Source organism: Poecilia reticulata, linkage group LG6 (genome assembly GCF_000633615.1).
Source record: "Poecilia reticulata strain Guanapo linkage group LG6, Guppy_female_1.0+MT, whole genome shotgun sequence".
Classification (NCBI taxonomy): domain Eukaryota; kingdom Metazoa; phylum Chordata; class Actinopteri; order Cyprinodontiformes; family Poeciliidae; genus Poecilia; species Poecilia reticulata.
In genome coordinates, this window is record NC_024336.1 from 14,501,610 (window position 1) to 14,528,087 (window position 26,478).

Genomic DNA, 26,478 nt, shown 5'->3' on the forward strand with positions numbered 1-26,478 from the left:
TATATATATATATTATGGAAGGTTTCATGTTTGAAGTTTTTTTCTCCGTTTCGATTATATACAGATTGCAATTGTTAATTTATTCATGTTTTTCTTCTGAAGACACATTTTAACGTGATACCACAGATTTTTGTGTTGTTAGTATTTCAACAAGTGTACCAAATGAAAACTAATTACAGGGAAATTAAAACAACTACAAGGCTAACTTCATTCACAAACAGCAGGGAACATGTGAGAAAACATGTTAAAGTGGGAAAATAATCCCCTGACCTCTGACATGCTAATTATGTGTACTAAATTTATTTAAATGTTGTGCTTCAGTGATTCTATTATACAGCTAAGTAAAAATAACCATGTGGGTGATGGTAGATGTGCAGACGGTCATAGATTTATAAATATTCTTCTTTTAGACCTAAATGACGTGTATTTTTATTCTTATTAACTGGGAATTAAGTAACACTAATATAAAAAGACTTTGCTTTAAACAGAGTTAGCTAAAACTGATTGTTTTACTCCAGATTTTTTAAATAGGCTGCAAAATATAACTCATCTATTCATACTTTAAAACTTGTATGAATACTTTAAAAATTGTTGTATTTAGTCTTATTTTATCAATTTTTTCTGATCAATCTTTTGTACATTTGCTTTCTTGCCATCTTTTCTTCTTTGAACTGTTCTGATTATGTTTTTAGTTGCTATAATTATTAGCATTTAGTTAGTAAGTAGTAGTAACATACTTGTTTGGACGCCTTCCATGGGGAGATGTGACCTGTGGAAACGACACAGAAAAAACTGCTTACAGAAAATAAACAGACATGATTTGCTACAAAGTTACAAAACAAAATCTATGTATAAATAAGTAGATAAGAGAGCGATAAACAAGCAAAACCCTTTATTGTTTGGAAAGTAACAAAATATCTCGGCGATGATTTCGAGTTTGTGTCACTTTCCCTACACAATTTTTGCCGTTGCGTTTGTTTTCAACATTTTTACATCATTAGCTGTAGGCCCGAAGCACGCACTCCCAACCATAAGCACACACACTTTTCTCTGCAAGTCGCTTTTCATCTGCATGAAAGAAGCAGGAAGAGCTACATCACAACAACACACCCATGAACACAGCTCCCTAGTGACTCTAAATCTAAGGGATACAGTCCATTTGTGCTGCTAAGACCCAAATACATACATTTAGATGTGCAGCAGCTGCCTTGTAAAAAAAATCCCTCTGCATTTGAAACTCCACTCACATACACTGAAATACATAAACCTTCTCCTAAAGCTCCACTCCTGCATGAATCCTGTATAAAACCCCTGGGAGAATTCAAGTAGTTAATATTTATTAAGTTTATGACATTTCACGAAAAATGTCAGGGAGCACTAAGAGGAATATATTTCTGGAAAGACTCTCCAACTACATCTGCTTGCGCTAAAGCTACAATCCAGCTTTATCCTGTAAAATCAGCCAAACTCACTTGAGAAATAGCTTGTTACCTACAGAACAACATGCCATTGTCGGTTTGTTTTACTAGTTTCTTGTAAATTGTTATCTAATTAAAATATAAAAGCACAGAAAGAAAACTCGTCAGGATCCCCAATTCATTTTCAGGATTTCTTTCTTCCAATGTGCCTACTTGTGTTTTGCAAACTGCAGAGCATTGTTTGATCTGCGTAAAGGAGAAAGAATAAGACTCATGAAGGACGATTGAGAGCAGAACTGGATTGGACAGATTTCATTAATGCAGATATAAAGATTAAGATCTAATAAATAAATGTGATTTGTGGCCACATGTTTCTTGGATCGTCACCTTGCCTCATTTTAAATTTACTTCCTAAATAACCACTAATTGACCCAAAAACCTGATTCACTCAGCTCTGTTGAAATTACTTTTCAAGTCCTGATAAAGTTTCCTCATCACCTGCGTAAAACAGCTGCTCAAAGGTCAAAAACAGAGAAGCTGCTCAGTAAAGTTTAGGTACCATTAGATTGTCTACTTTGATCAATTCATATTGGGGCATCATTTTAGGCACCCAGAAAAAAACAGGTAGACTGATGGACGCTAAGATTATCATTTTCTTCAATGTTTCCAAAGGTGCTAAATTAAAATGTCCTTTCAAACATCCCGGTTTTTTATAGACTGAGATGTTTTTGATCATCTCTAGTAAGAAATGTAAAACACTTTGATCAAACCTGAATAGTGTAGTTTTTCACTGAACTGAGATTCTCTAAATCACATTGTAAGATGCATGAAAAATTAATTGTTTTGGTGAAAACACAAAAAGGCATTTTCAGAACCTCCTTAAATTGAGACAAGCACCAACGATGTAATACATGCAAGTCAAACTGTTAAGAAAATACATTTAAAATAAGCTAGTTTTAAAACTTAACATGTCTTGATTGAAATAGCCTAATTATAGTTTTAAAATTAATAACTTATTCTGCCCTGTTGACCTTTATTTTACCTGTAGTTACAGCAGATTGTTTGCTAAGATCTTTTGAACTGCCCTTTGTCTGTGGGAAACAAAATCAGGAGAAGTTCCAGCTTTTACACTGATATGTGAAAAGCCATAAAACAGCAGGAGTTCAAGAGAGTCTCTGCTTCCACTTTGTTTAGATAAAGGGGACAAATGGCCTTAGATCGTGGAAACAGATTGCAGGGAGTTCCTGGCTTTGGAGAGGGTCAGAGACAGCTCCTGGTTGGATGAGCAAAGATACGCCTTATTTGAATAAATTAAAGAAAAGAATACGCCTGTACTATAAAACTTTCTACACACGAGTAACAAATTAGATTTGCTCTTGCAATTCTCCAAAGACGTCTTTGCTTTTCTTTCTTTCTTTCTTCTTTCCATTTGTCTCAGGTAAATGAACGTATGTCTCTGTTGTTCTGCAGTTTCTGTTGTAATTTCATACGTTGTCTTCTATTGGATTAAATTCTGCAATTCTGTGACGTCAACACTCATTGTTGTTTTCTGTGTGGTTTCACTTCGGCCCGGCGGGAGGACCTGGGATCCGTAGGAGGAAGAGAGAGCCAGACATTTCAAAAAATATATTATAACTTAAAATCCTCTTCAACAAAACCTTCCCTGAATTATTCTACAATTAAGCTTTCACTCTGTTGGTGAAAACAAAAAATATGGATTCTTCTTTTCACAAACTCCTTCATGAAACCTTGTCTCATCTTCTCTTTGTGAGCCCAAAATAATTACCATAATGGATTGTCTTGTTCCAGGATGTTCATCAACACGTCTGATTTAAGGTGTTAAGAGCCTGAAGTAGCGAAGCAGCAGCAGAAAGTCAATACGATGATGAAAAAGCTCAAGTGATGATGACAGCAGCTGAGTTTGCATTTGAATAATTAAATGGTAACTTTAAAAAGGAATAACCGGTATGTACCAGTTAAAGTTCAGACACTATTTATTTATCTAGATCTGGAGGTCATTTAGGTCAGATTGTTCTGATGCACAGAGAAATCAGCTGTTGACCAGAAAACGTCTTTATTTTAGGTCGATTGCCCAGAGAGCGTCCAGTCGGACACTCGATAATCCATCACTACTCAAATAACGCAGCAAACCTGGCGCTAACAGGCTGCACTGACAACGCTGCTGCTGGGGTGAAGGTTATCACTGAGTGAAGCAGAATAAATGTCGGCTATTATTCTATCAGGTGTTTGACATTAAAGCACTTTTAAAAGGAATTGCATCTTCTATGACATGTTGAGACATGTCTGCTGTTCATTCTGGCAGAGAAAAGGCAAGAGAGAGTTAGACCTTTGGGAGATATGAAGGTAATAAAACAAATTAAAGCACTATTTGATCAGTTTGAGCTTCAAATGTGACAAAAAACATCCATAATTGGGAAATGTTGCTACTTTAGGGAATACACGGCGAGGTCAATGTTTTACTTATGCTAAATCTAAAGCCAGATTAAAACACAAACAAGTCATTTCAACTTAGATTTTTGTGTTTTGTGAAATTCTCAACTTCATTCTAATATCATTGTTTTGTTGTCAGAGAAAACAAAAGTTTACAGGAAAGGGAATGCAGTCGATGAAAAGATGTTTCGTAGATTTTCTGGTCTCATGAGAGTTAGTTTGTATCCATCTTGCCTATGTCATATAATTTATTGTTGGCTCTTTAGCACTGAACAGGCACATTAATATTATAACATGGTTTTAATGACACATTTTTTGATTATCATTGAGTCACAAAGTAATGTATTTCATCCTTTTCAAACAGAAAAGTAGTAAACAAATTATTTTATTCTTGGTTATGAATTCACGTGTTTTTCTCTGTTTGCTTGTCATCTTGTTTGAAATAAATACACAAAATAAATACAAATGACTATTAAAAAAAGTTGAGTAATCTAATTTTTTATGTTTTTTAAGACGGAAATAGTCAGAAGCCAAATTTTTGTCACATATAGGTGAGGASAAAGACAGAAGATGGGAAAGATGACAAAAGCACGGTTTTCCATGAGTTGTAAAGATGAACACGGGGTTTAGGGAGCGCTATCCGTGGTGCTGAAGTGATTTGGCGACAGAGGGGGGGCCCAGCGGGAAGCCGGGAAAGATAACTGCGTTCAGCAGGGAACACAGGCCTTCAGGGAGGCTTTAAGGAATTATAATAACTCATTCTCAGGAAACTTTCCTTAACGATTCAACGCACAGAACGACTATCGGCCACAAGTTAATTGTCCGTTCATATTAAAGAGGAACATTGTCCTCACAGTTGCATGTCAGCTTAATTTAAATGCAAATACAATTCGCCGGCATATGTGTGGGGTGTGTGGCATGCTCGCACGAACGCTGATGAATTACAAATGAATGACTTCCAGAGAGCCATCGTGCGGCTTCCCTCACAAGTCAGCGGTCAAGCCGTCTGGCAGGCCGGGCCTCACAGACTCGCCCGCTGGGTTCTGGATGGACTTCAGGTTTGCTCCGATTGGCTCGAGCGGCTCGGCACCTTCTCCTTCCTCTCTGCCTCCAAACGCATCCTGATTGGTGCTGCAAAACGCTTCAGATATGCGGTTGGCTCGGATTTGGGCTGGGATGTCAGGGGACGGAGCTGCGAACACGACCAGAGCTCAGCAGAACGCTGGCAGAGCGCCCACGCTACGGCGCGGCAGTCACACAGAAACACACAGCCACACATGAAGAAGACCAACACAGAGTCTCTGTTCTGAGAGACAAAACAGCAACACTGAAGTCGCAGGGTGACATCGTTTTTTTCTTTTTATCACTCACTAAATAGTGATCTGCAGATAAACTCCAGCAGAAACATGAACGGTTGCAAAGAAGTTCCTGTTGTTTCAGGCCGATGACTCTACACAGAGTGCAGGTTTGTTACGTCTCCATTTGAAAAATAAACATCTGTATCTGATCAATTCAAAGTAGAGACAGAGACATTGCCATCATTACTTTTGGAAAGTTTCGTATGTTTTTCTTTGCTGCAACGTTTGTAACCGCATCAACTTTCAGCTGCATTTCCAGCTGCTTTGTGCTCAGTTTTGTTCTTGAATGATGGAGTTTTTATGTTAAATATTTCTGCATTTCAGTCATGAATATTAACAAAACTGACCTGAACACAAAAGAAAATGAAATTTGACAGTAATTATGACATATGCCCTTTAAGATTTACTTGAGTAACTTCAGTAAATCAGCAAAATAATTTAACAACATACTTATTCGCTTAAGTTAGAACTGAAAACCTAAGTAGATCAAAAATAATCTGTTTTGGTTCTGAAATGTAAATCTATGGCTTTTTGCAACAATACAAACTATATAACAAAATATAGTGATGAGATAAGATGTCACAAAATAAAATTTAAGATAAAAAATAAAACAATCTAAACATATTTTAGACTGTTAAACTTTCATATGAGATGAATGACTCAATACTTCAAGACCTTGGAAAAACCTGGATAAAATTTCTCTTTAGGATTCATCATCATGGCGTTAACGATAAACGACTTCATATCAACTATAATTCATGAACCAATAAAGGCACATATGTATGCACAGACTGAAACCTCAAAACAAAACTGCAAGAATATGAAACATCTTTAAAAATCTGTCATTAATTTGCTTTTTGTTTCTTTGGGAATTATAAATTTGACTGTGAAATGTCGCTGCATTCCTTAACTCACCACCAGGGGGCAGACACTGGCTCTGCTAATTAGACGCTCAGGCAGCATGACATTAGCTCTGTGTCGCTCATGTCTACATGTAAGCATGCAGCTGCGCACACTGCTGCATTTTCTGCTTCTGCAGGAAACATTAGAATCATTTGTTCTCATCACATCGTTTTAATTAGCTCTAATGCAGCCGGAGTACAGAGTGTAAGCAAACGCTTGGTTCATCTTGGGTTTGCTCGGCTGTGCGGAAGTTTGGCGCTTTAATAACTCCGCCGTAAAACAAGCAAACCAGCTCTTACGTCAGGTATTAGTATCGCTGAGCGCTCATGTCTTTGATGGCTACTCAAAGTCTAAATAGTAATTCCAGTCGCACATAAATTAATTAAACCTGAGATGCATGTTAGACTGATTACGTTCATCCCTAATTCAATACAATCCATGAAAAGAGTGATGCAAACAAGAGGCTTTGTCTACAGTTTACCCCTTTATTATTCTGATACCATCTGAGAAACAATGCAAATGAACTTCTCTACTGGCAGTCAACTCCAGGGAAACCAAAGTCAAAACGAGAATTTAAAGAAAAGAGATTGCTTCGTTGTGCTTTAACTCTGGAGTTTGTGCTCCACAGATTCCTCCCTGTGTGGCTAAAAAATGTGTGTCTGTTTGATGGCCAGAGGCTGAATGTTATCAGCAGATTAAGGAAATTATCAAGTCTAATTCTGACCTTTGACCAGGGTACCTTTTGTAGAGTCGGTGTGAGAGCACGTCAGACAAATAAAACCGAAGAATTTAAGTCGTTTCTTTGTAGGAAACAGAAAAAAAAGGTCAGGATATTTCCTTTAAGCTTCCTTGCAGTGAAAACCTTTTTTCCCTTGAAATATTTCCAAAGAACAATCGAAGCCTCATCTTTGTTTTATGTTTAGATTGTTGTTCAATGCGCAGAATATCTTAAAGACCATTCTGTGCTCTAGCAGCTCATCACTTTGTGTTCTTGTCTCGTTTCAAATATTCCCAAACCGGCATCGCACCATGATGGACTTGAACGCAGGAATAAAAGAATAACGTTGCATGAGTCCAGTCGGCCGAGTTCTTTCACAACACTCAGAAGTCTGTCTTTGTGAGCTCTGCAGGGGATTTAGGCTCAAAACATTTCATTATAACTACTGCAGGAAGGTTCCTACACATTGTTCATGTCCTCCACAGTTTCACACATTTCTAGGAAAGTTCTTTGTTAACTTATTGACTGTGGATGTTTCTGTTGGGATCAGAGTTTAAATTAAAAAAATCTACAAAATCCAGAGGAAGGGATGAAGGAACAACAATTAGACAAATTTAATAGGGATTTAAGTCTGGAAAGCATTTAAATCATATTTTGGACACTTTTTCCAGAGAGCAGAGGAACCCAGTGCGATTATAATAAAGATGGCTTCTCCCTGTGGGACTGAAGCTGCTTCCCTTACAACAACAAAGAGACTTTAGCTCCCACTGCAGCTCTCCAGCTTGTTTTACATTTAATATTCTGTATCTTTAAACAGCTACTACAACATGACAAGAGTAATAAAGCCCAAGCAGTCACAATACATTTGCTATTTGCAATAAATTCTCTCAGCAAATCAGCACATACAACCCGCCTCCCCCAACACTATTAATTTTACAGTAGTTTATTTCTCTTGATCAATGCAACAAACTGTTTTGAAGAACTTTATGTATTGTTCTTAGGAATCAGTAATCTTAACTACTTAATATTGCAGAGGCAAAATCTCATTTACAGACTTTCAGACAGTCTAAATAAAAAAAAGCTTCAGAGACTTGAATGTGTAAAAAAATAAACAGTTGTCAAAATGATCCTAATCAAACTGTATTTTGCTCTCCCGGCTCTCACTGTTACCTCTGCTTGACTCCTCTCTTGCAAAGCAGCAGCTGGGCTTGAAGACGCTCCATAAAGTGACGCAGGAGGATCACAAGCCAGCACATATTTAGCTGTAAGATGCTCCAGATCTGGACTCTGGACCCCAATTTTGCTAAAGTTATCTTGGCTTATGAAATCTCCAAAACAGCCAATTGTGATTGAAATTATTTAGGGTGTTTTTTCTCTCTCTTCCATCATTCCTCCTTCTGTCAAACGCAGATTAAATACTCAAAAGTTGATAAAATGTCAAGAAAAATGTAACATTTCATGTCGTATAAAGTTAACCTCTCACATTTACCATATTACTGAACAAACCTAAAAACTTATGACTACTGCTTTTTAAACTTTTACAAGCAATTTGGATCTTTTATGATTTTGAGTTGAATATTGATGTAAAACTCTATAAATGCATAAAAATATACCTGACCTGTTAGCAGTCACATATATAAAAGGCTTAATTTTATTTTTTCAGAATAATGACACAGTTTGATTTGTTTGCTGTTATTTCAAGTTTGCTGCCTTGTGAAACTATTCATGCCAATTAAGTTTTTGACATTTTATCATGTCACCACCAACAACCTTCACATGTTTTCCTGAGTTTTTCTGAGACAGACCAACACAAAGTAGTGAATATTTGTAAAGTTATTTCATTTTTTAAATATTTGTAATGTGAACTTTCAAGTGTTTTGCTGCCTTTAAGAGATTTTCTTTTAGCTTCATCCATTTTCCCATCAAATGCCACAGAGGGGCATCCCCGCAGCGTAATGCTGCCACTTCCGTTTTCAAGGCAATTTGTTGCACCAGACCAGGAACTGAACAATTCATTTCAAATTTATGATCATTGTAAAATCACAGCACGTAATATAAATATCATAAAATTCTGTCACAATAAAAATAGTTAGGAATACAAGTACCACACATTCAGGTCCTTTATTATAATATATTTTAATATATTTGGTGATTTATGTTCCATAATGCAGCAAACGATATCTCAGGAAGGTATTAAGATAGTCTGATAAAGTTCTTAAAACACTAGAAGAGAGTTATTTAATTACCAAACATCAGAGCAGTAATAAAACCATGTCAGACGCAAATAATGATTTTTATCCGCAGCAGTTGATGGACTCATCCCTACATGGATGTTTCCTATTAAAGGTGTTTAGATATATTAGTTAAATATTGGTTTATTTGTGGTGAGTCGTATTATAGTCGAAAAATTCCCCAAAACAGCTGCATATTTTTTAATTGTTACCCAATATCGTGCCGCCCTACAACAAACTTTATTTAGGAGTATCAGAGCTAAGAAGGCGGAAAGCAAATGCATTTTTCCATTTTACTGTAATGTACCCTGTTTCGTCGTCACATAAAATCCCAATAAAAACCATCGAGGTTTATGGTTGTAATGTGACAAAGTGCAGAAATATTCAAGGAGTGTGAATAAGTTCGTAAGGCAAAGTCCCGAATTTCAAGACTCGAAACAGAACGAGCAGAAGCCGCATTTTATTTGACCATTTATGATTCCAAAGCACAAACTAAAGAGAAAACATCTACGCTGAGTCTGACCTGTTCCTGCTCTCTGTATGAGGAGCGTTGCCTCTGCGCCCACTGGACACTCTTTGAGCATCTCCACCACTCGTCCGTGTCCCGCTGAAGCCACCGGCTGCTGGTTCACCTCCAGGATCAGGTCTCCTTCGATCAGGCCAGACGCGCCTTGGGAACCAGGCTCCAACACCTGCACCCCGGCAGCAACACATCCGCCATCACTTGCTTGAAACGCGTCATTAATACGAAGCAGCTAACAGAAATACCCGGCCCGCATCAGTCCTGGTCCTCTGAGCTCTCTGCTCTGCATGTTTTACATCTTCTCCCGCTTCATCACACCTGGTTCAAACACGACACATGAAGTTGAATCTGATGAGAAGCTGCAGGTGTGTTGGAGCAGGAAAGCATTTAAAATATGCAGGGCAGTGGAAAATCCTAAATAATATATTAATTTCCCCCGTCTTCACAGAAGAACATTTGAACAGACCAGCAGAGATGCAGCACAGAAGCTGGGAGAGGAACTTATTTCTACAGGAAAGATACAAACTATATATTCATCTTCACTCAGCAAATTGCTGCTACATATCTGAAATATTATAAAGGAAAAAAAACAACCACCTACATACATTTTCTCATTTGAACAGAAATAAAATGTCATCTGCCTTACCTCCACTGCATGTTTGGGTGTGATTGGGGAGTTTTTTGATAAAGAAAACTGTCATTGTTTGAACATGCTCAGAAATAAATCAATATTTTACAGCCGGGACATTATTTCCCAATCCAAATAAAAATAAAAAAAAACAAGTTTGGGGAAATCTCATTTAAAAAAATAATCAAACTGATACTTCCCGCAACTCGCTGTTAAATCCCTGAATACTGAAGTACTTTTGTAATTTATGCTTTACTTTTTTAGCAGACAGTTTGGTCATCTCTACTGGGACTTAAACTGAAACAGCTTTGGTCAGATATTCAGATTCCGCAGTTGCTTCTGGCATGAAAAAACAATCAATAGAAGGAAAAGGTTAAGCACAGAGGAGGATCTATGATGCTGTGGGCTCGTCTGTTCTTAGTGTTTCCACAACATTAAAACCATAAAATCTTGAATAAAGATCTGTGGAGCTTTGTCATTAAGCTGTAAGTTAATGACAAACTAACTTATAGTTAGTCATAACTATAAGTTATGACTAACCATGCTGATTTAAAACACGGTTGCATCAACGCAACCGTGTTGCTTCGCCTGACACAAAATCAACCAGTAAAGTTTTCAGACTTAAGTCCTGACTTTTTTCCACTGCGTTACTTAGTTTGTTAAAACATCAAAAAATACATAAAATGGCACAAAAGTTTAAAGAGAAGTAGGTTTTGGTGATTATTCACACTAAGCAGCAAATCTAATAAATAATGCAATCAAAGCACTTTTTTTTCCTGCAGACAGGTTTCAAAGTATGAGGGTGAGAATTTTTTTCAGACCTTTTTATTTATTATTTTAAATTCCAACTCTGTCTAAAATATAGCCTTATTATTTGAGGCTGTTTAAGGTGTAGTTACACTTACTTGGCTTTCTTCACTAAATCAAAGAGAACTTTTTTTTTTTAGCTCTGCTTTATGTTTACTCATAACTTCATAAGTATCTCAGACTTCACTCGATGTTTCAGAAAGCTCTTGAGAAGGAAGATTTTAATCTCAATTAGGTTATTCCAGGTAAAATTAAGGCTAAGTCAAAAAAAGAATCCAATAATATTTCAATAGTTAAGAATATTAAAGGAACTCAAAGAAGGAGATGGTACACATCACCTGCTTAACTCGCTGCCCAGTCGGACTGTCTGCGATTGTGAACCCGAAACCTTCTGCGCCTTTCACCATCGTGACGGTCAGCAGCTCTGGTCCTTGTCCCGTTGCCCCGGGAACACCTGCCGCCCCAGACGAGGCCATGGAGACGTTGTCATCGCGCGGCGTGTGTGCGGACGCCGACCCGGGCGTGGTGGGCGGCAGCGACGAGCCATCCAGGTGCGTGTCCCCGGGGTGAGAGGCTCCGGCCTGCGTCAGAGCCTGAGGGGGAAGCTGGGAGCTCAACGACAGATACTCTAGGTAGGGGTCGTAGCTGCCGCGCCCGTTCACCACCAGGGGGCGGTGCTCCAGCCCGATGGGCGTGAGGGAGGCGCTCGCCGCAGCGTTCGGGTCCTCAGGGTCGAAGGGCAGCGGATATCCTCGACAGAGCACAAGCGTAACACTCTGACCGATCGGCACAGACTGGAAGAGCTTCACAACATCGGCGTGAGTCGTGCCGAGCACGCAGATGTCATTAATGTAGACGATGACGTCCCCTGAAGAAGAAGGGAAGAAGACGAGAGCGGCTTTAGTCACACTGGAGACGGTTTTATGTCTCACAAACCACATGCTTTAGTGTCAGTGCTTCAGTGTGACACACTGTGCTCTGAAAAGTACAACTTGTCACAGTCTGTTGCCATTAAATCTCTGTGGGATCAGAACAGGGAGCAGCGGAACAAAGAGGAAGTAGACTGTCCCTTGAAAGAGCCACAAAGGAACATCGTATCACCTGCCTGCTGCTGACGCTGATCTACTGCAGATGTGAGACACTTAAGGTCTGAGTGAAAGCAGCAAACATTTGCAGAGAAATGGCCTCCACTCAATAAGGAAATCTAAAGATGGCTAAAGACTTAGAACAATTAGAGATAAACTCCTTTTAATGGTACAGAGACAATGCCAGTCAGCTGTTTACAATGGATAAAAGATAATAAATTCATATAGACATTGTTCCTTGTTAAAAAAAACAAAAACAAAAATAACATCAATTTGTAACATATTTCTACCTCAAAAACAATTTGTTGGCTACTAGAGAAGCACCACATCTAGCTCTCTGTTATCTGTTCAGCACTTAACAGAAAAACGTTACTAAACCCTCCGGTAATTTACACTTTTCTTCTGTTGATATAGTACATTTTTGGTACATTTGTTCTGTTGATATTTCTTTGTTTACTCTGATTATTGTTTGTCCCTTTGTTCAGATCCTGGTACTTCCAGGACAGAGTGGGAGGCACTGAACTGGATCCCTGTGTAGAACCAAATTGATTATTCTCTTCACAGTAACTATATGAAGTGACTTACTTTGCAAACATGTATTTGTGTAAATACGTTTATTTGCTAGAAGATTAATAATCTTGTTCCTGTTCCATTGTTTAATTTTGTTTTATCTAACATATTTAAAAAAAAAAAAAAAGAGGCTAATAAGGTCCAGGTTTGTTTTCTGTATAAAACCAAAACGATTTTGGCAACTGAGATCCAACTACGGCAGAAATGAAGATGTCAGAAAATAAAATCCATTAATAAGAAAGTCAGTATAATTTCTCAGTAAATTTGGTCAGCTGGGGAAACCTGGGAAGGTTCATGATGGTTCTGTGCTTTCTCAATTTGGTGATAATTTCTCTCATTGCGGTTTTATGAAAAACCTTAGAAATGTCTCTGTTAAAATATCCAGACTAACCAGACTTTGTTTCTTCTCTGTTCTTGAATAAAGTTAGATTAGGAAAATGATTTCTTGCCTACTTTATGCTGCCAAACAGGTTTTATTTAAGTCCTTTTTTGAGTCTATTGGTCAGACATTTATCATTGCTGGGTGTGACTGGTAAAAATGAAGCGAAAAATGCTAATTATAGCCAATTTATTAATCAAAAAGAGGGGAAATTATTCATCTACATGTGGCCAGGTCTGTTTAAATTGCTTTTTTCACTTTTATTAAATGTTACGAAACATTTAAAATCTGATACAACAGAAAAAGGAAAAATAGAAGAAATCTGGAAGGAGCCAAATAGTTTTTCGCTCCACTGGAAATCAGTTATAGATTATCATACATCATCAGAACCTCATTGCTTCCTTTGCTTAGGAAGCAGTAATATTTCACAGTTAAAAGTGACAGTGCAGTGACAAATATGGCTGCCTCGAATACTTTATTTTACACTGCTGCACACACATATACCCACACCACATGTCAAATCCACAATCATGCACAATCCCTGAGAGCAATGCCACACAGCCAAATAGGCCAGCTAATCTCAGTCAGAGGGTGTCTGCGTGAGTCCCTGCATGTGAAAGTGTGTGCTAGTGCAGCTCTGGCAATGTCACAGAGTGGAGACGAGCAAATTGGAGAGAAAAGGGGGAAAAAATCAGAACAGAGAGCAAGGCTGACAGACCAAGAAGGAGGGATAAAGAGAGAAAAAGTGGAGGAGAGAAAAAGAAAACAGACAAAAACACGCTGAAGACGAAGACGGAGGGGGAATCGTCAGATGGCACGGTTAGATAAGGCAGCTCAATAAAGAGCAAACTTAAAGGGAAGGAGGGAGAGAGAGACAAAATAAAGAGAAATAGATAAAACAGAAACAATGAGAGCAGCAGAGAGGAAGATTTAGAAATTTGCTCTGAATGAGACGTTTAGACACCAGCCGCGCCAGGCAACGGGCCAACAACAAACAGTTTGCGCCTACAGCTTTAAAAGTCTGCGCCGAGGTTAAGCCTCCACCGGTTATTGTTTCTGTAAACTCAGCCTAAATCACATACATAAAGAGCTTATGTATGAACCGAGCGAACGCTCTTGTAGGCATCCGTATCCATAAGGAGTCTGCAGTTCACAAGCAGACAGAGGAGGATTTCATGTGTTGCTCAGGGAGAATCCAAATGGAAACACGCTGGTTAATGTTGGGTCTGCAGCTCGGTGATTCTCATGAGAAGATACCGCTGCTTGTGTTGAGTCTGAATCTCACGTGGTTTTTAAGATTCGGGGGATTAAAACGACACAAGCGGGCAATTTAGTGCCACTGGTGCCAACTCTTTGTGTGTGTTATTTTTGATAATACCTCCCATTCTTCACCAGCAGTGGAACTGAGGAAACAGAAACGGATCCGGTAATGAAGGTGTTGCTCGAGATTCAACCAATAAAGTTTCAGTCTTTTATTACCAGAGCAGTGAGAGAAAAGAAAGCGTGCAGGGAAACTAAAGTTCATGCCTGGAAGGGAAGCAAAGGCTCAAATATGGGGCGCCCTGAATATGCTTCCATGAATATTTCTGCAGATAACAAACCCCAGAGCACAGTTTATTATTTCCTGTAATTCCTGCCCCGTTAAGAGCAGATTTTAAGAAACACCTCATAAACTGGAATATTTTGGGGAAACGTTAGCAAGGGAAATTGAGAAAGGAAAAAAGGAAAGTTGTCCAAATATTAATTCTCCCTGAACTTTTTCAGAATTCAGTCAGACAGCTCACCTGTAAATGTTTAAATTCATATTAGCCAATAAAGACACAGTCATGGAGAGATGAGTTCATCTCTATTCCCTGAACATGTGCATGCCAGGAAGTGAGGAAAGGATCGTTGAACTCTGACCCTACCCTGCCACCTAAGGGGTGCTGAGGTGTTGAGAAGAACCAAGGTAAAGATGGCCGCCGCAGCAGCAGCGAACAGATTTCACCAGGAGGTTTTGCTGCTCAGATAGACCTCCAAAATTATTAGAGGGGGAAGGTTGACATATTCTGCACAATGTGTGAAAGATCAGGCGTGAAGCAGCAGCAGCACAACAGCCTGACCTCATCAACACATCATATTTGTGACATTACATCCACAGGCTTTGGTCATGTTCATGACAGGTGGATTTTTACTGGGGAGGCAGTTTTTCTGGTCCGCTCTTTGAGGACAGCTGGTCCTGACTGGGTCTCTGCAGCCACCATCAGATCATGTGCAGAAGAGCTGATGGCTCTAGTCCCCACAAAGACATTTACCTAGGAGCTCAGGCTTTTCTAGGCCCCAGCATGTGTTACAGCGGCAATTTAAAAGACAAAACATCTCTCTGTTAAGGAATGAGAATGTATGTTATGTATTTTCCAGGCACATAGCGCCACTTTATATCACAATAAAGTAACAATGCTGCCTTCAGTTGTTATGAAAATGCTCTACACATCAAAAACAACTTCACAGACACTTTGATCATAGCCATATCTGATGCCTTAAAATTGGCCTCTGTCTCTTTAAGAAGCTCCTGTCCTTTTTGAAGCTCTGTGTGGATTTCTTGTTACTTTCAATGATTGCATGCAGTAGTCAGTTGTAATCGGTCGTATGGATAATTACCCATTTATTATTATTTTAATGCATTTTAAAGGAGAAACATGAGCAGACTAGTTTCGTGCAGAACTGCACAGCATTTTAACCCGTTGGTGACATTTTCTCGTTTTCTTATTTTAATTCTGTGGTGATCAAATCCGGTGTTGGCGAGATGATGTCCTGCTACTTTTAGATGCGTCTCTTTTCTAGCACTGAAGAAGAACTGGGTTTGAACATGTCTGATTTAATTATTTGAGCAGCTGGTTGGTATTTGAAGATACTAACCAGCAAGAACCACCGACCACATAGTAGATTGAACACTGCATCCTGCTCTCCTAATTTCACGTCCTGCCACCTTCCCATCAGGAGAAAGATAGAAGAGAATATGACCTCCAGATCAAGATGATTCTGAAATAAAACAGTGTGCTTAACTCTCTGAATCCCATATTATCTGTTCTGTTTAGGAAGTTATACTGATTGTATCTATTTATTTAAGGGTCTAATCTGAATCTGCAGCAGTCCAAATTTATCTAAGATGTTTTTTTTTTTAGCATTTTGGCCAAATATTAACCCCCATGTATCATCCTGCTTGTTGTATTGTAGCTATTATTTTATAAGTCCCACTAAACCTCATTAAACACAGACAGCTTATGTTCACGAACTACGTGACCTGTAAATGTAATTATAATGAATTTTATTTAAAGGAATTGGAGTAACTGGGGCAGAAAATAAATGAATGACCCACTTTTCAGATTCCGTCACAATTACGCAGTATTTTACGTTGAAGTATTACTTCGTTAGTGATTTTATTGGGATAAGATGTGAAAAAAATCCACTATTTTTTACAGGGTATTGAAAAGTCTGTAATAATAAAGATATATTATGGCTTAATACAACACGGAAAAGTACAACCAAATCCATCTGCACAAAAAGCTTTGAGTGAAAACTTCCAAACAGTAATCAGGCAAACTGTTGACCAAGAAAATATTTAAACAAATTGATCTGGACGTTCAAAGCGTCCTTGTATTGTTGGAGGACTTTGTGACCTCCGCCAGCTAAAACTGAAGCATTATAGCAGATGATGGAAAAGCGTTGTGACAGCACAGCATCAATATTTACTTGGCATTGATGCGCTCGGCTCGACGGGCAGTGAAATTAAACTTCTGGCAGGAAAATCTACTTCATATACTCCTCTATGGCAAGAAACCAAAGTCCATCATGGCTACGTGTCAGAACCACGATGCCACACTTAAACATCTCTATAAACACATTAATCCAGCAGGAGAAGCTGTTTTTGCTTTCCCTACGCACCAAACCAGCTTCCATTACGCAACCGGTGATTACCTGTGTCCATTTTCCCGTCCTGAGCGGCGGGTCCGTCTGGTATAACACTCTTCACTTGCAGGAACTCGTCGGGCTCGTCGCCTCCGATAATCGTGAAGCCAAATCCCATGTTGCTCTTCTGCAGGGCCGTGGACAGGAAGGTGCCCTTCAGCTGGGTCGGGTCCCTCGTAAACAACGGCTTTTCTGCATTCAGAGACAAGCTTTTTGATACATTTCACATCATATCTACTGTCAAAACCAGCAAGCATTTGTTTTGCCACATCAAAACAAATGATTTTGTTTAATTTTTTTGCATTAAATAAAATCCGGAGTTTATCTACAACGCGTTTCCCTGCTAAGCTGGACTCTCAGATCAAGCAGAACGTAACGTGTTGGGTTCATATGTCGTCACGTTTGCGCCTGGATTGACCAGCCGGCGGCCTCGGGGTGAGAATGTCCTCCTATTGCCTGAACTACTTCCGATCTCCATCCAACCTTGCGCAGCCCATTGTGACATCTGCCTCATTTGGTTCAGATGAAACTGCAAACTCTTATGTTTAGCTCAGGATAACTCAGAGGGCCCGTTTTCAGGTTTGTGTAAATAGTGTTTGTTGTTTGTCCTTTTTTGATCACCCCTTCACCTGGTGTAAGTGGAACTTGCCTCAGGTATAAATGTAAGCTGCTTTGTTTCACAAAAAAAAAGAGGGTGTTGGTGTAACTTGGCGCTCCCGAATAAAAACACCTCAAAGACATATTGTCGCCTCACTTCTTCCTTACTAACGCAGAGCCTCTGCCGGTCAAAGTGACAGGCAGGAAACACTCAAAATTAGCAACTTCATTTTGAGCGTCTCATATTCTGTCCATGTTGTTGTATGAGAAGGGTCTCTGTTTGGTCATGTTGGGATCATACCTCTGTATATTGTGGGTAAAGGCAGAGCAGAGAGTCCCTGGCTCTGCATCTGTCTCTGCTGCTCCAGACGTCTCTTGGCTTCAAGGACTGGATTTTCAAACTGAGTCCTTCGATTGATGTGACTGAAAATACAGGGCATCATTAGAATGAGCAGAAAGCCTTTAGAGAAGCTCTGTCAGCCGTAAAGAGGCAAGATAAAAGCACAGCTCTAGAATAAAAACTTGATTAGAAGGTAGGGATTCATAAATAATAATATAACACTTCAGACTGTTGGATTCGACTCCCGGGAGATTCATTAATAGTCACTTTTATTAGACGTCTCGGTAAAGATATGTTAATATTCTGTTGTTTTATTTGCATAATCTCACATTGAAAATTTGAGAAATCATCCAACATTCATTTAAAAACCTTTGCTTTTATCAGGAAGGTTAAAAATAGCAGCGTAAACGTCTCTCCTGCAGCTCTGTTAAGATTTTCAGCTAATTTCACTCCATGTTCTACTTCAGTTCACTTATGATATCATAAAAAAACATGAGAGAAATTATTAAACCAGTTCAAAATCAGTTAATAGGTTTGCTGTAAGTTGTTGAAATGGCTTTAAAATATTTACAAAGTTTGCCTAAAATGTTCAAAAATGTTAAATTCCGCTTAAAAGGAATCCATTTCTGCTCATTTAAAAATAGTTACAAAGTTCACAAAGAAAAGCTCAGATTTCTTTATAAAACACAAATGCACACATTTAATTTTCTAAGTCAGAGGTAAATAGTAGCTCAGACAAATGTCAATAAAGATGTCAAGTATTCATATTTCACAATAAAATTAGAACCAGAGAGTTGAATAAAAAATTAAATAATAGTTCTTTCATACCAGAAGATATTGAAAAATCTTCTGAAGGAGGTAAATATAGTCAAAGATGAAAAAATTACACCCAACATAGCAGGCTATTTCATTAAATGTAATTTTTAGATTTTGATTTTCAGTAGATTGAAAGGTAAAACCCAAAGCAGCTGCAGCAGCTCAAAGCTGCGGCTCCAGGACTTCGTCCATATTGGTGGGGAATTTTTTGGGCTCACTTTTCATTGCAGAAATTCATTGGAGGTTGAGGGATTATGTTTATCCTCAGTTAATTGAAGGTCCTGCCTCAACATTTTCATTAGACTGAAGTCTGGACTTAGACTAAGCTATTCGACAAACGCCTAAAACATGATTTCACTCCATATTTGCTGCCATGCTGTGGATCGTTGTGCTTTTCACAAACAAACTTTGTCTGTCGGACAGATGGTCTCACATTTGAGTCCTGAATACTTTGGTTTGCAGAAGGGTTCATGCTGAACTCCATGACTGAAAGCTACCCAACTACTGCAGCTCTTAAAGCAGCTCTTCATAACCAGACTAACATGAGGTGTTTTATTCTGATGTTATTTGACTTTCACCAACTGTGGAGTTCGGCTTTATGACCAAATATCTCATGTAGTTCTGGTCACATTGATCCACAAGCAGCTTTGAAAAGCCTGCTTTCCTTTTATTCTTTTTTTGCAGGTTTCTTTATTACATGCTCCTCCAATGTCCTTTGGACGCAAACAGATAAAAGTTCTTTTGCTGTAGAAATATTATATAATAGCACATTTCCTTGTTTTTTACATGTGTTATCACCATTTGTATTCATAAATTGTGTGAAGTTTTAACTGTTTTTCGTTGTTGTCGTATTTTTACCAAAAATTGTCACCAACATTGATCCATATAGTTTTTTGTGCAAAGTTTTTTGTAAATAAATAGCTTCACCTGAGTCCCCCGGGATAGAAAAGGTTGTCATGTATCCAATATTTGGTCCGTATGTTTTTTTTTTTTTTTTGCTGTTATGAAAGTCATTACTCTCATCCCTCCAGACCATACATATACAATATTTATGATGACACCTAGTGGAAAACAATGAAACACTTTGAACAGAAATCAACACTAGGGAATTTAAAAAAACAAAAACTCAAACTGAAGTGGTTGTGTGTTAGAATATGCATTAATAACTGTCTCAAATATATTAGAGACACAGATTGCTTTGTTTAGTTTATTGGGCATGTGAAATTTAATATTTCACCAGTAGGAAAACAATTAGTGCCACTCTTAAGATGCAACCTGAGGGTCTGAGATGTAGCTCTTGTGCGTTTTGTAATAACTCTTCGCTTTGCACAGTTTGGCCTCAGGGTGAACTTGAGAGGATGCCCACTCCTGGGAATGTTTTGCACTAGTTAATATTTCAAAAAGAAGTCCTTTTTTGAATATTTTAAAAACAAATTAAAGAAAAAATGGCAGGTGATGGGCATTAAAACATTTACTTCATATTCTGGCTACATATATAACACTCTGTGTAAGTAATTACAGCTTAATTACTTACACACAGTGATTATAAGGACTTGCTTTTAACCAGAATCGTCTCTTTTTTTTCAGATGGACACTAAAACAGTGTATTCCCTGTTTTATTATAAAGCAGGGTGATAAAACGTCAACTTACTCGACATAGTAGCTGCCGTAGATGGGGTCGTCTATTTTCTCCCAACCATAAGGCAGCTCTGAGACAAAGAAGAACAGAGACAAAAGAGAAATGCTATTAGTATTTTCAGAGAGCAGGAGAAGGAAGCTAGGCACTAAATTGAGCCACTCAGGGGAGACAACATGACTCTCAGGGCTCGCAGCCACAGCAGATGCTCCCAAAGCGCCTTTTAGTAGACAGGCAACCCTTCGATCTGCAGCAGCGGCTTCTTTACGGCGACACGAATCACAACAAAGAGCCAATACAAAGAAGGGAGGGAGGAAAACAACAATCTGTCTTCTTTCTTTCTTTGTGCTCATTTTTTATTGTGCCCACAACAACACTACGGCCAGATACCCCCACAGAACTACTTCCTGTTTGTGATTTTCTTCCACACGCCCACTCCTTTTTGCCTTTGATGGTTCCCGTGGATGCTTTGTTAATTGTCTGCTCCACGCCTACTTCTTATTTGCTTCATCCTTGTGTCATCCAGTCTTTTTTAGGTCTCTGCTTCTTGTCAAAGACACCACAAAACCTCCTGAACTCTCCGACTTTTCCGAATAATTACAAGTGACACTCAAAGATACAGACCCATTTAAGAAATTAGAATGTTATTGGAAAGTCAATCTTTTTCATAAATGTTATTACTAAGTGAAGCATGTTCATTCAGCTTTATTTCTGTTAATTATGGTGATTTTCTGCTAACGGTCAATGAAAGCATGACATGTAAAACTAGAATATTACACCAGACCAATAAAGAAACTATTTTCAATACAGAATTGTACCCTTAATGAAAAGTATGTTTAATAACTACTTCAAGACTAAAAAGTACTTTTAAATTGGATCTTTTTAATCAGATCCAATTTATTAAATACGACTGAGGTTTTCAAATCCCTTGAAAGCTTTGGTGTTTAATAACACTAAAACCACAAACTCCAAAGTATTTCATTGTCATCTAATGTTACAGACCAACACAGAAGTGCATAACTGTGAACAAGATGATACACAGTTTTTAAAACCTAAAAAGTTTTCACGTTCTATAAACTGAAATTCTTGACTGTTCGTCTTAGAAAAATATCTCAAGCTCAAATCCACCAATATTCAAGTTTTCCAACAGATCCCCCGTTAGGCCTTTGCAACACGAGAAAATGCCTGACATTTTACGTCTGACTCTTCCCTAGAAGATTTTTACCTCCATTCTATTTTCCATCAACTGTAACCAGATTTCCTGTCTCTGCTGAAGAAAACTATCCCCACTGCATTATGCTGCCTCCACCGTGTTTCGTTGTGTCCTGTCCATGTTTGCTGAGTTTTTTAAATGGTTGAGTAAAAGTGTGACTTTCATTTAGCAAAGCTCTTCACAAAACTCATTCTTTCAACTCTGCAGGTCATCCATAGCTACTACAGGCCACTTGCTTCAGCTTCCAAATTTTATTTAACCTTCATTTTACCAAAAAAAAAAACCCATTAAGATTAAACATTTCTTTTGCAAGGCTGGCTGGTCATGTTTTTTATTTTCAGATTGAATTGTTTCACAACCTGATCCTGCATTAAACTTCCTCATTATTGTATTTCTTGGTTCTGTGTTTATGTTGTTTTTACATTAATATTCTTTAATAAACCTTTGACACCTTCGCTGAAGAGCTGGATAAATAAAAGATTAAATTTACAGATCTGTAAATTAAAATGTTAACGCTGAGAAATTTAGTTGCACTGGATTTTATTTGGGGGCATCAGAGAGAAAGGCACTGAATACAACTTATTTTGAATCTTTGTAGGTCAGGCCCTAAGTTGGAATAAAATCTTTCTGCGGTGTTTGAATGAAAAAGAAATTTTTTAACCTACATTGTGGTGCCTCTCGTCGAGCCTTTATACAAAGAAGTGACCTCGTCCTGTAAACCAGCTGAAGCTACAGAAAAAAGCCCAGTATCCGCTCAAGCTTTTTCAGAAACCCACATTAAGATGTTTTATTCCTGATCAACATTCATCAGCAACTGCTTGTGAGGCGCTGATCTTCTTCTCACACTGCCACATTAAGCCACTCTCGTGTCCTGTACTTCACAGTTTAACTTCTGACTGAAAATAACTGCAGATGGACAAACACGATGTGTCGCACACACTGTAAAATGCACCAACTCTGAGTCACGAAGGACTTAGATCGACCTCAGCTCAGTATGGACATTCAATTACACACACAAATAGACACGTACAAAATCCATAAACGTAAAGCAGAACTGACAACTTTGGGGGTAAGAATGGGAGTAATGGACTCATTAGGAAGAGGAAGTGATGCGATGTAGAAGAGTTGCTACTGGTTTCTGCTGCATAATTTTGCTTTTCAGCTATCTGGCTTTGTGAATAAAATTACAGTTTTAACAGCGGGGATGGATTCTTCTGGATTTTTCTCACTCTATAATATCTAAAAGAATCAAGGCCAGGGATTATTTATAATCTTCTTTTATGGTTTGCAATGGCGTAAACAATTACCCATTAATAATTGACCTAACATACTAAGCAACCGTTTGCAGCACTATAGCCGCTGTCATGTATTTTTTAATCTTGGCATATATTTAGACATATTTAAAGACACATTTCATGTGAGTCTAAGTGTGAAGGGATGAGGAACATTTGGGAAAACATTAAGATCCATCACATCTTTCATGCATGCTAATGAAGCACAAGTGTTTTCCCTAATGAGTGTGTGTGTCTTGGAATGAGTGGTGAAAAATGAACAATCTGTTTTTGGTCACAAAACGAGTCAATGATGAAAGTTTGACGCTTTATGTGGACGACCCTGGACGTGTCCCCAAGAGGTCAAATAAATTGATCAGGAAACAATGCCAGATCTCGGCCATGTTGCTGCTGCAAGCATTCGACATGCTAATGTGAGTGAACCTTAATCTCTGCAGCCAGAGCATCTGCATAATGTAGCATGATATTATCTACAGTTATTATCAGGTCATTGCTGCAGATCACATTATGGAGGAGAATTAAACATATACCAAATGTACATGAAGTGAATATGAAACTACATCTAAATTTGAACTTAAATTAGCATTTTAAATCTGCATTTATTTATCTTATGCGATGCTTGTAAGTGTTTAGCACACTCTCTTTAAGAAGAACCATTTTTTAATGTCATGTAAAATCTTATAATTACCTATTTTTATGCCAAATTAAATACAGATTTTGTTCTCTGCTGTTTATTTACACATTTAATATTTTTTAATTTATTTAATGTTTTTAAAATTTAACGGATTCTGAATTCACATTCTGAATATTCATTGCCTTCTACGTCTGATTCCTCCTCCACCTCATCAACACAGTTACATTTCTCCAGTCCTTCTAAACAACATGACTTATTCACATATATTTATTTTCAAATCTTGGCCCTTGTTAGGTAATTCTTTCTTTTTGTTTTGTTGTTTTTCTTGCCTTGTGTTTTTAGCTTATGTAAAAGTTCTTTGTTTCGCTGTGCATGAAAAGTGCTCTAGGAATAAAGACTGGTTGATTGAATGACATGTGTTACACTCCATTAATCAGCTCTCATAATTCAGAAGAAAGACGAAATTAAAATTTCTGATTTCTGAAATATGAATAAGCATTTATGGTATACATTTTTCTTTTCATATGCATGCCAGCTTTGCAGAACTAAAGGGCATTCTGGGCTGCATAAGCAAAATTAATTTCTGTCTCACATCAAACAGTAAATACCAGCTACTCTAAGGAGACTTTATAGTCTTGAACAAAAAGCATTGTTTTGTGATTGGGTGGGAAACACAGACATTGCACAAACAGCAGCATGTGACACATAATCACAACAATCACTGATGCACACATCAACAGATAAATCCCCAATCTTATCATTTTTACAATTATTTGCTCTGCGTGACGCTGGTATTATAGCAACATCCCTCACGCTTTAATGTAATTACTGGTAGATCCGTGATCTTGATATCAATAATCCATGTGAGGATGTGTGTGTGTGCGTCCTGGCAGTGGAGCATGCTGACTGTGCAGTCCAAGGTGAAAGGAGGCCACACCTCAATTATCTCCGGTCTGCATTATCATTCTCTCAGCGGCTCACTCTGCTCAGCAGCCATTACCTCACACGACCCTCCTTACGCTGGCCGCACAGCAACCAAACCTACTTTATGCCACCTTAAATAATCCCCTCCCACCCTGTCCATGAGCCACCTTAAATGTCGGCCTAACTTATGCGCTCGCTGCTTGCCCTCCCCCTAAACTGAACGGGAGACAGTTTCCATGGAAACCAGCAGTGAAAGTCTTTTTTCCTCCTCCCTCTCCCCTTGCTTGAGCTGAGGGCTGCGTCTTGTCTCTGTTTTCTGCCGCTGAAACATAGAAAGAGTGTGTGTGTGTGTGTGTGTGTTTAAGCATTCACATATTTGCAGAGTGTGTATGTGCTGCTTATTGAAAGGCTGAACAGTGTTAGCATATCTGAACAAGTAAAAGTACATTCTCCTTTTATTCCAAATCTGATTCTTTGCCATGTTTGAAGGCGTATCTGTGGCTCTGAGAGGCTATTTGTGTAGTTTGATTAGAGTCTGAATGAAAAGAAGTCCAAATGTGAAGCTTTTATGTCAGATTACTTTTTCTGCCAGCTGTCTCCCCGACTAATGAGCAGAAAACTCATGGGTGACCTTATGCGTCTCTATAGGACATAAAATTTACAGAAAAAGTAGGAACGAAGCTTCATTTAAACGTTTCATTTAATCAAAGAAATAATTTATAACTGGCATTGTGAGTTGAGTTTTGATGGGACTCGCCACTAATTAGGCTGAATTTCATTGTGTGCAATTTGTTTATAGATAATAATGTTTAGCATTTAATTATTTGAAGATTTGAATATAGAAAATGGCATATCAACATATTGAAATAACATGAATATCCAGCTGTACAAACTGATACATTTATGGTAAAAAGGAACAATTTAATTGAGCAATGATCTGGTGGTCTTCAGGTATTTAAATCTAACTTCAAATATATCAAACCAGACTCTTGATTGAAAATGTCATGATTTATTAAATAAGGATAAAGCCAAAATGAAAATATTTATGAAAGATGTTTCCAAAACCCCAAAACTTCAAGGGATGAGCTTCCTTTTTACTATAATTGACCAAATTCATTCAAAGACAACAAATATTTACAAATGAAAACATTTAACGCTCAGGTTTGGAATTTTAATATTTTCAGTCTGGCCAAACATTCACAGTAACACAGGACAAAAATCTTCATCTTACAGAGTTTTCAAAATAATTTTGAAAAATGTGAAATGCTGCCACATAACTCTTGCTGTGAGACTGAATCGGCGTTCCCTGAACTTACGGTCTGCTTTCATCCATGTTTGCATCAAAAGAGGTTCCAGCACAACCTGCACTCTCCACAGACATGAACTTTACCAATTTGGATTGTTAAACTTTCTGATTAAATGTGTAACTAAAATAAAGAATATTCTGGTTATGTTTTTTATTTAATCTGCATCAGAAATTGCTTCATCCATACTAAACTACATCAGGCTATATGCAACAATGAGAATGTGGATATTATGGTGTTCAGGCTCTGATAATTTAAGACATTTTTCACTTCATGCATGTAGAAACATTAACCTAAAAAAAATGGAGCAAATGAAGCAAGTATCTCCCTATTTTTTAAAATTAGGGAAGCAAACTTGGGTTTTGTTTAAAACAAGCTACTCACCCGTACAGTTTGACAATTATATACGGTTTGTTTGTATTTCACCTTTTTGTTAATTACCAAATCAAAAACCTTTGAATTAAACATCTGATGCTCTCCTTCACCTCTGAGCTGGTTCAGTCCGATAAGCACCACAGTCTGAATTAACTCCTTTCGATGTGATCTGTCCGATAAAACGACCATCAGAAGGAAAAGTAAAAACCATCCGAGGTTTAAGCAGAGCCACTTCTCCTCTCTCTCTCTCCCCAGGTGGGAGCTGGACCTGTCGTGTGCTGAAACAACACGCGAATACACACTCTGCCACTCAGGCCGTTTCTCTTGC

General features: G+C 38.2%; 1 protein-coding gene across 11 annotated transcripts in view; it reads right to left on the reverse strand.

Annotated features, from left to right (window-relative positions):
- magi2b (membrane associated guanylate kinase, WW and PDZ domain containing 2b) overlaps window positions 1–26,478 on the reverse strand; it is a 109,518-nt gene that overhangs the window by 14,588 nt on the left and 68,452 nt on the right. For 8 of the 11 annotated variants that reach the window (XM_008411408.2, XM_008411403.2, XM_008411411.2 and 5 more), the window contains 6 exons: window positions 20,424–20,481; window positions 17,918–18,039; window positions 17,029–17,211; window positions 11,373–11,905; window positions 9,603–9,771; window positions 738–769 (listed from right to left, as the gene is read on the reverse strand). In XM_008411408.2, the coding sequence (XP_008409630.1) occupies window positions 738–769; window positions 9,603–9,771; window positions 11,373–11,905; window positions 17,029–17,211; window positions 17,918–18,039; window positions 20,424–20,481 (1,097 nt within the window). The remainder of the gene's footprint in view (window positions 1–737; window positions 770–9,602; window positions 9,772–11,372; window positions 11,906–17,028; window positions 17,212–17,917; window positions 18,040–20,423; window positions 20,482–26,478) is intronic. The other 3 variants (XM_008411409.2, XM_008411404.2, XM_017305271.1) reach the window with 1 other exon arrangement.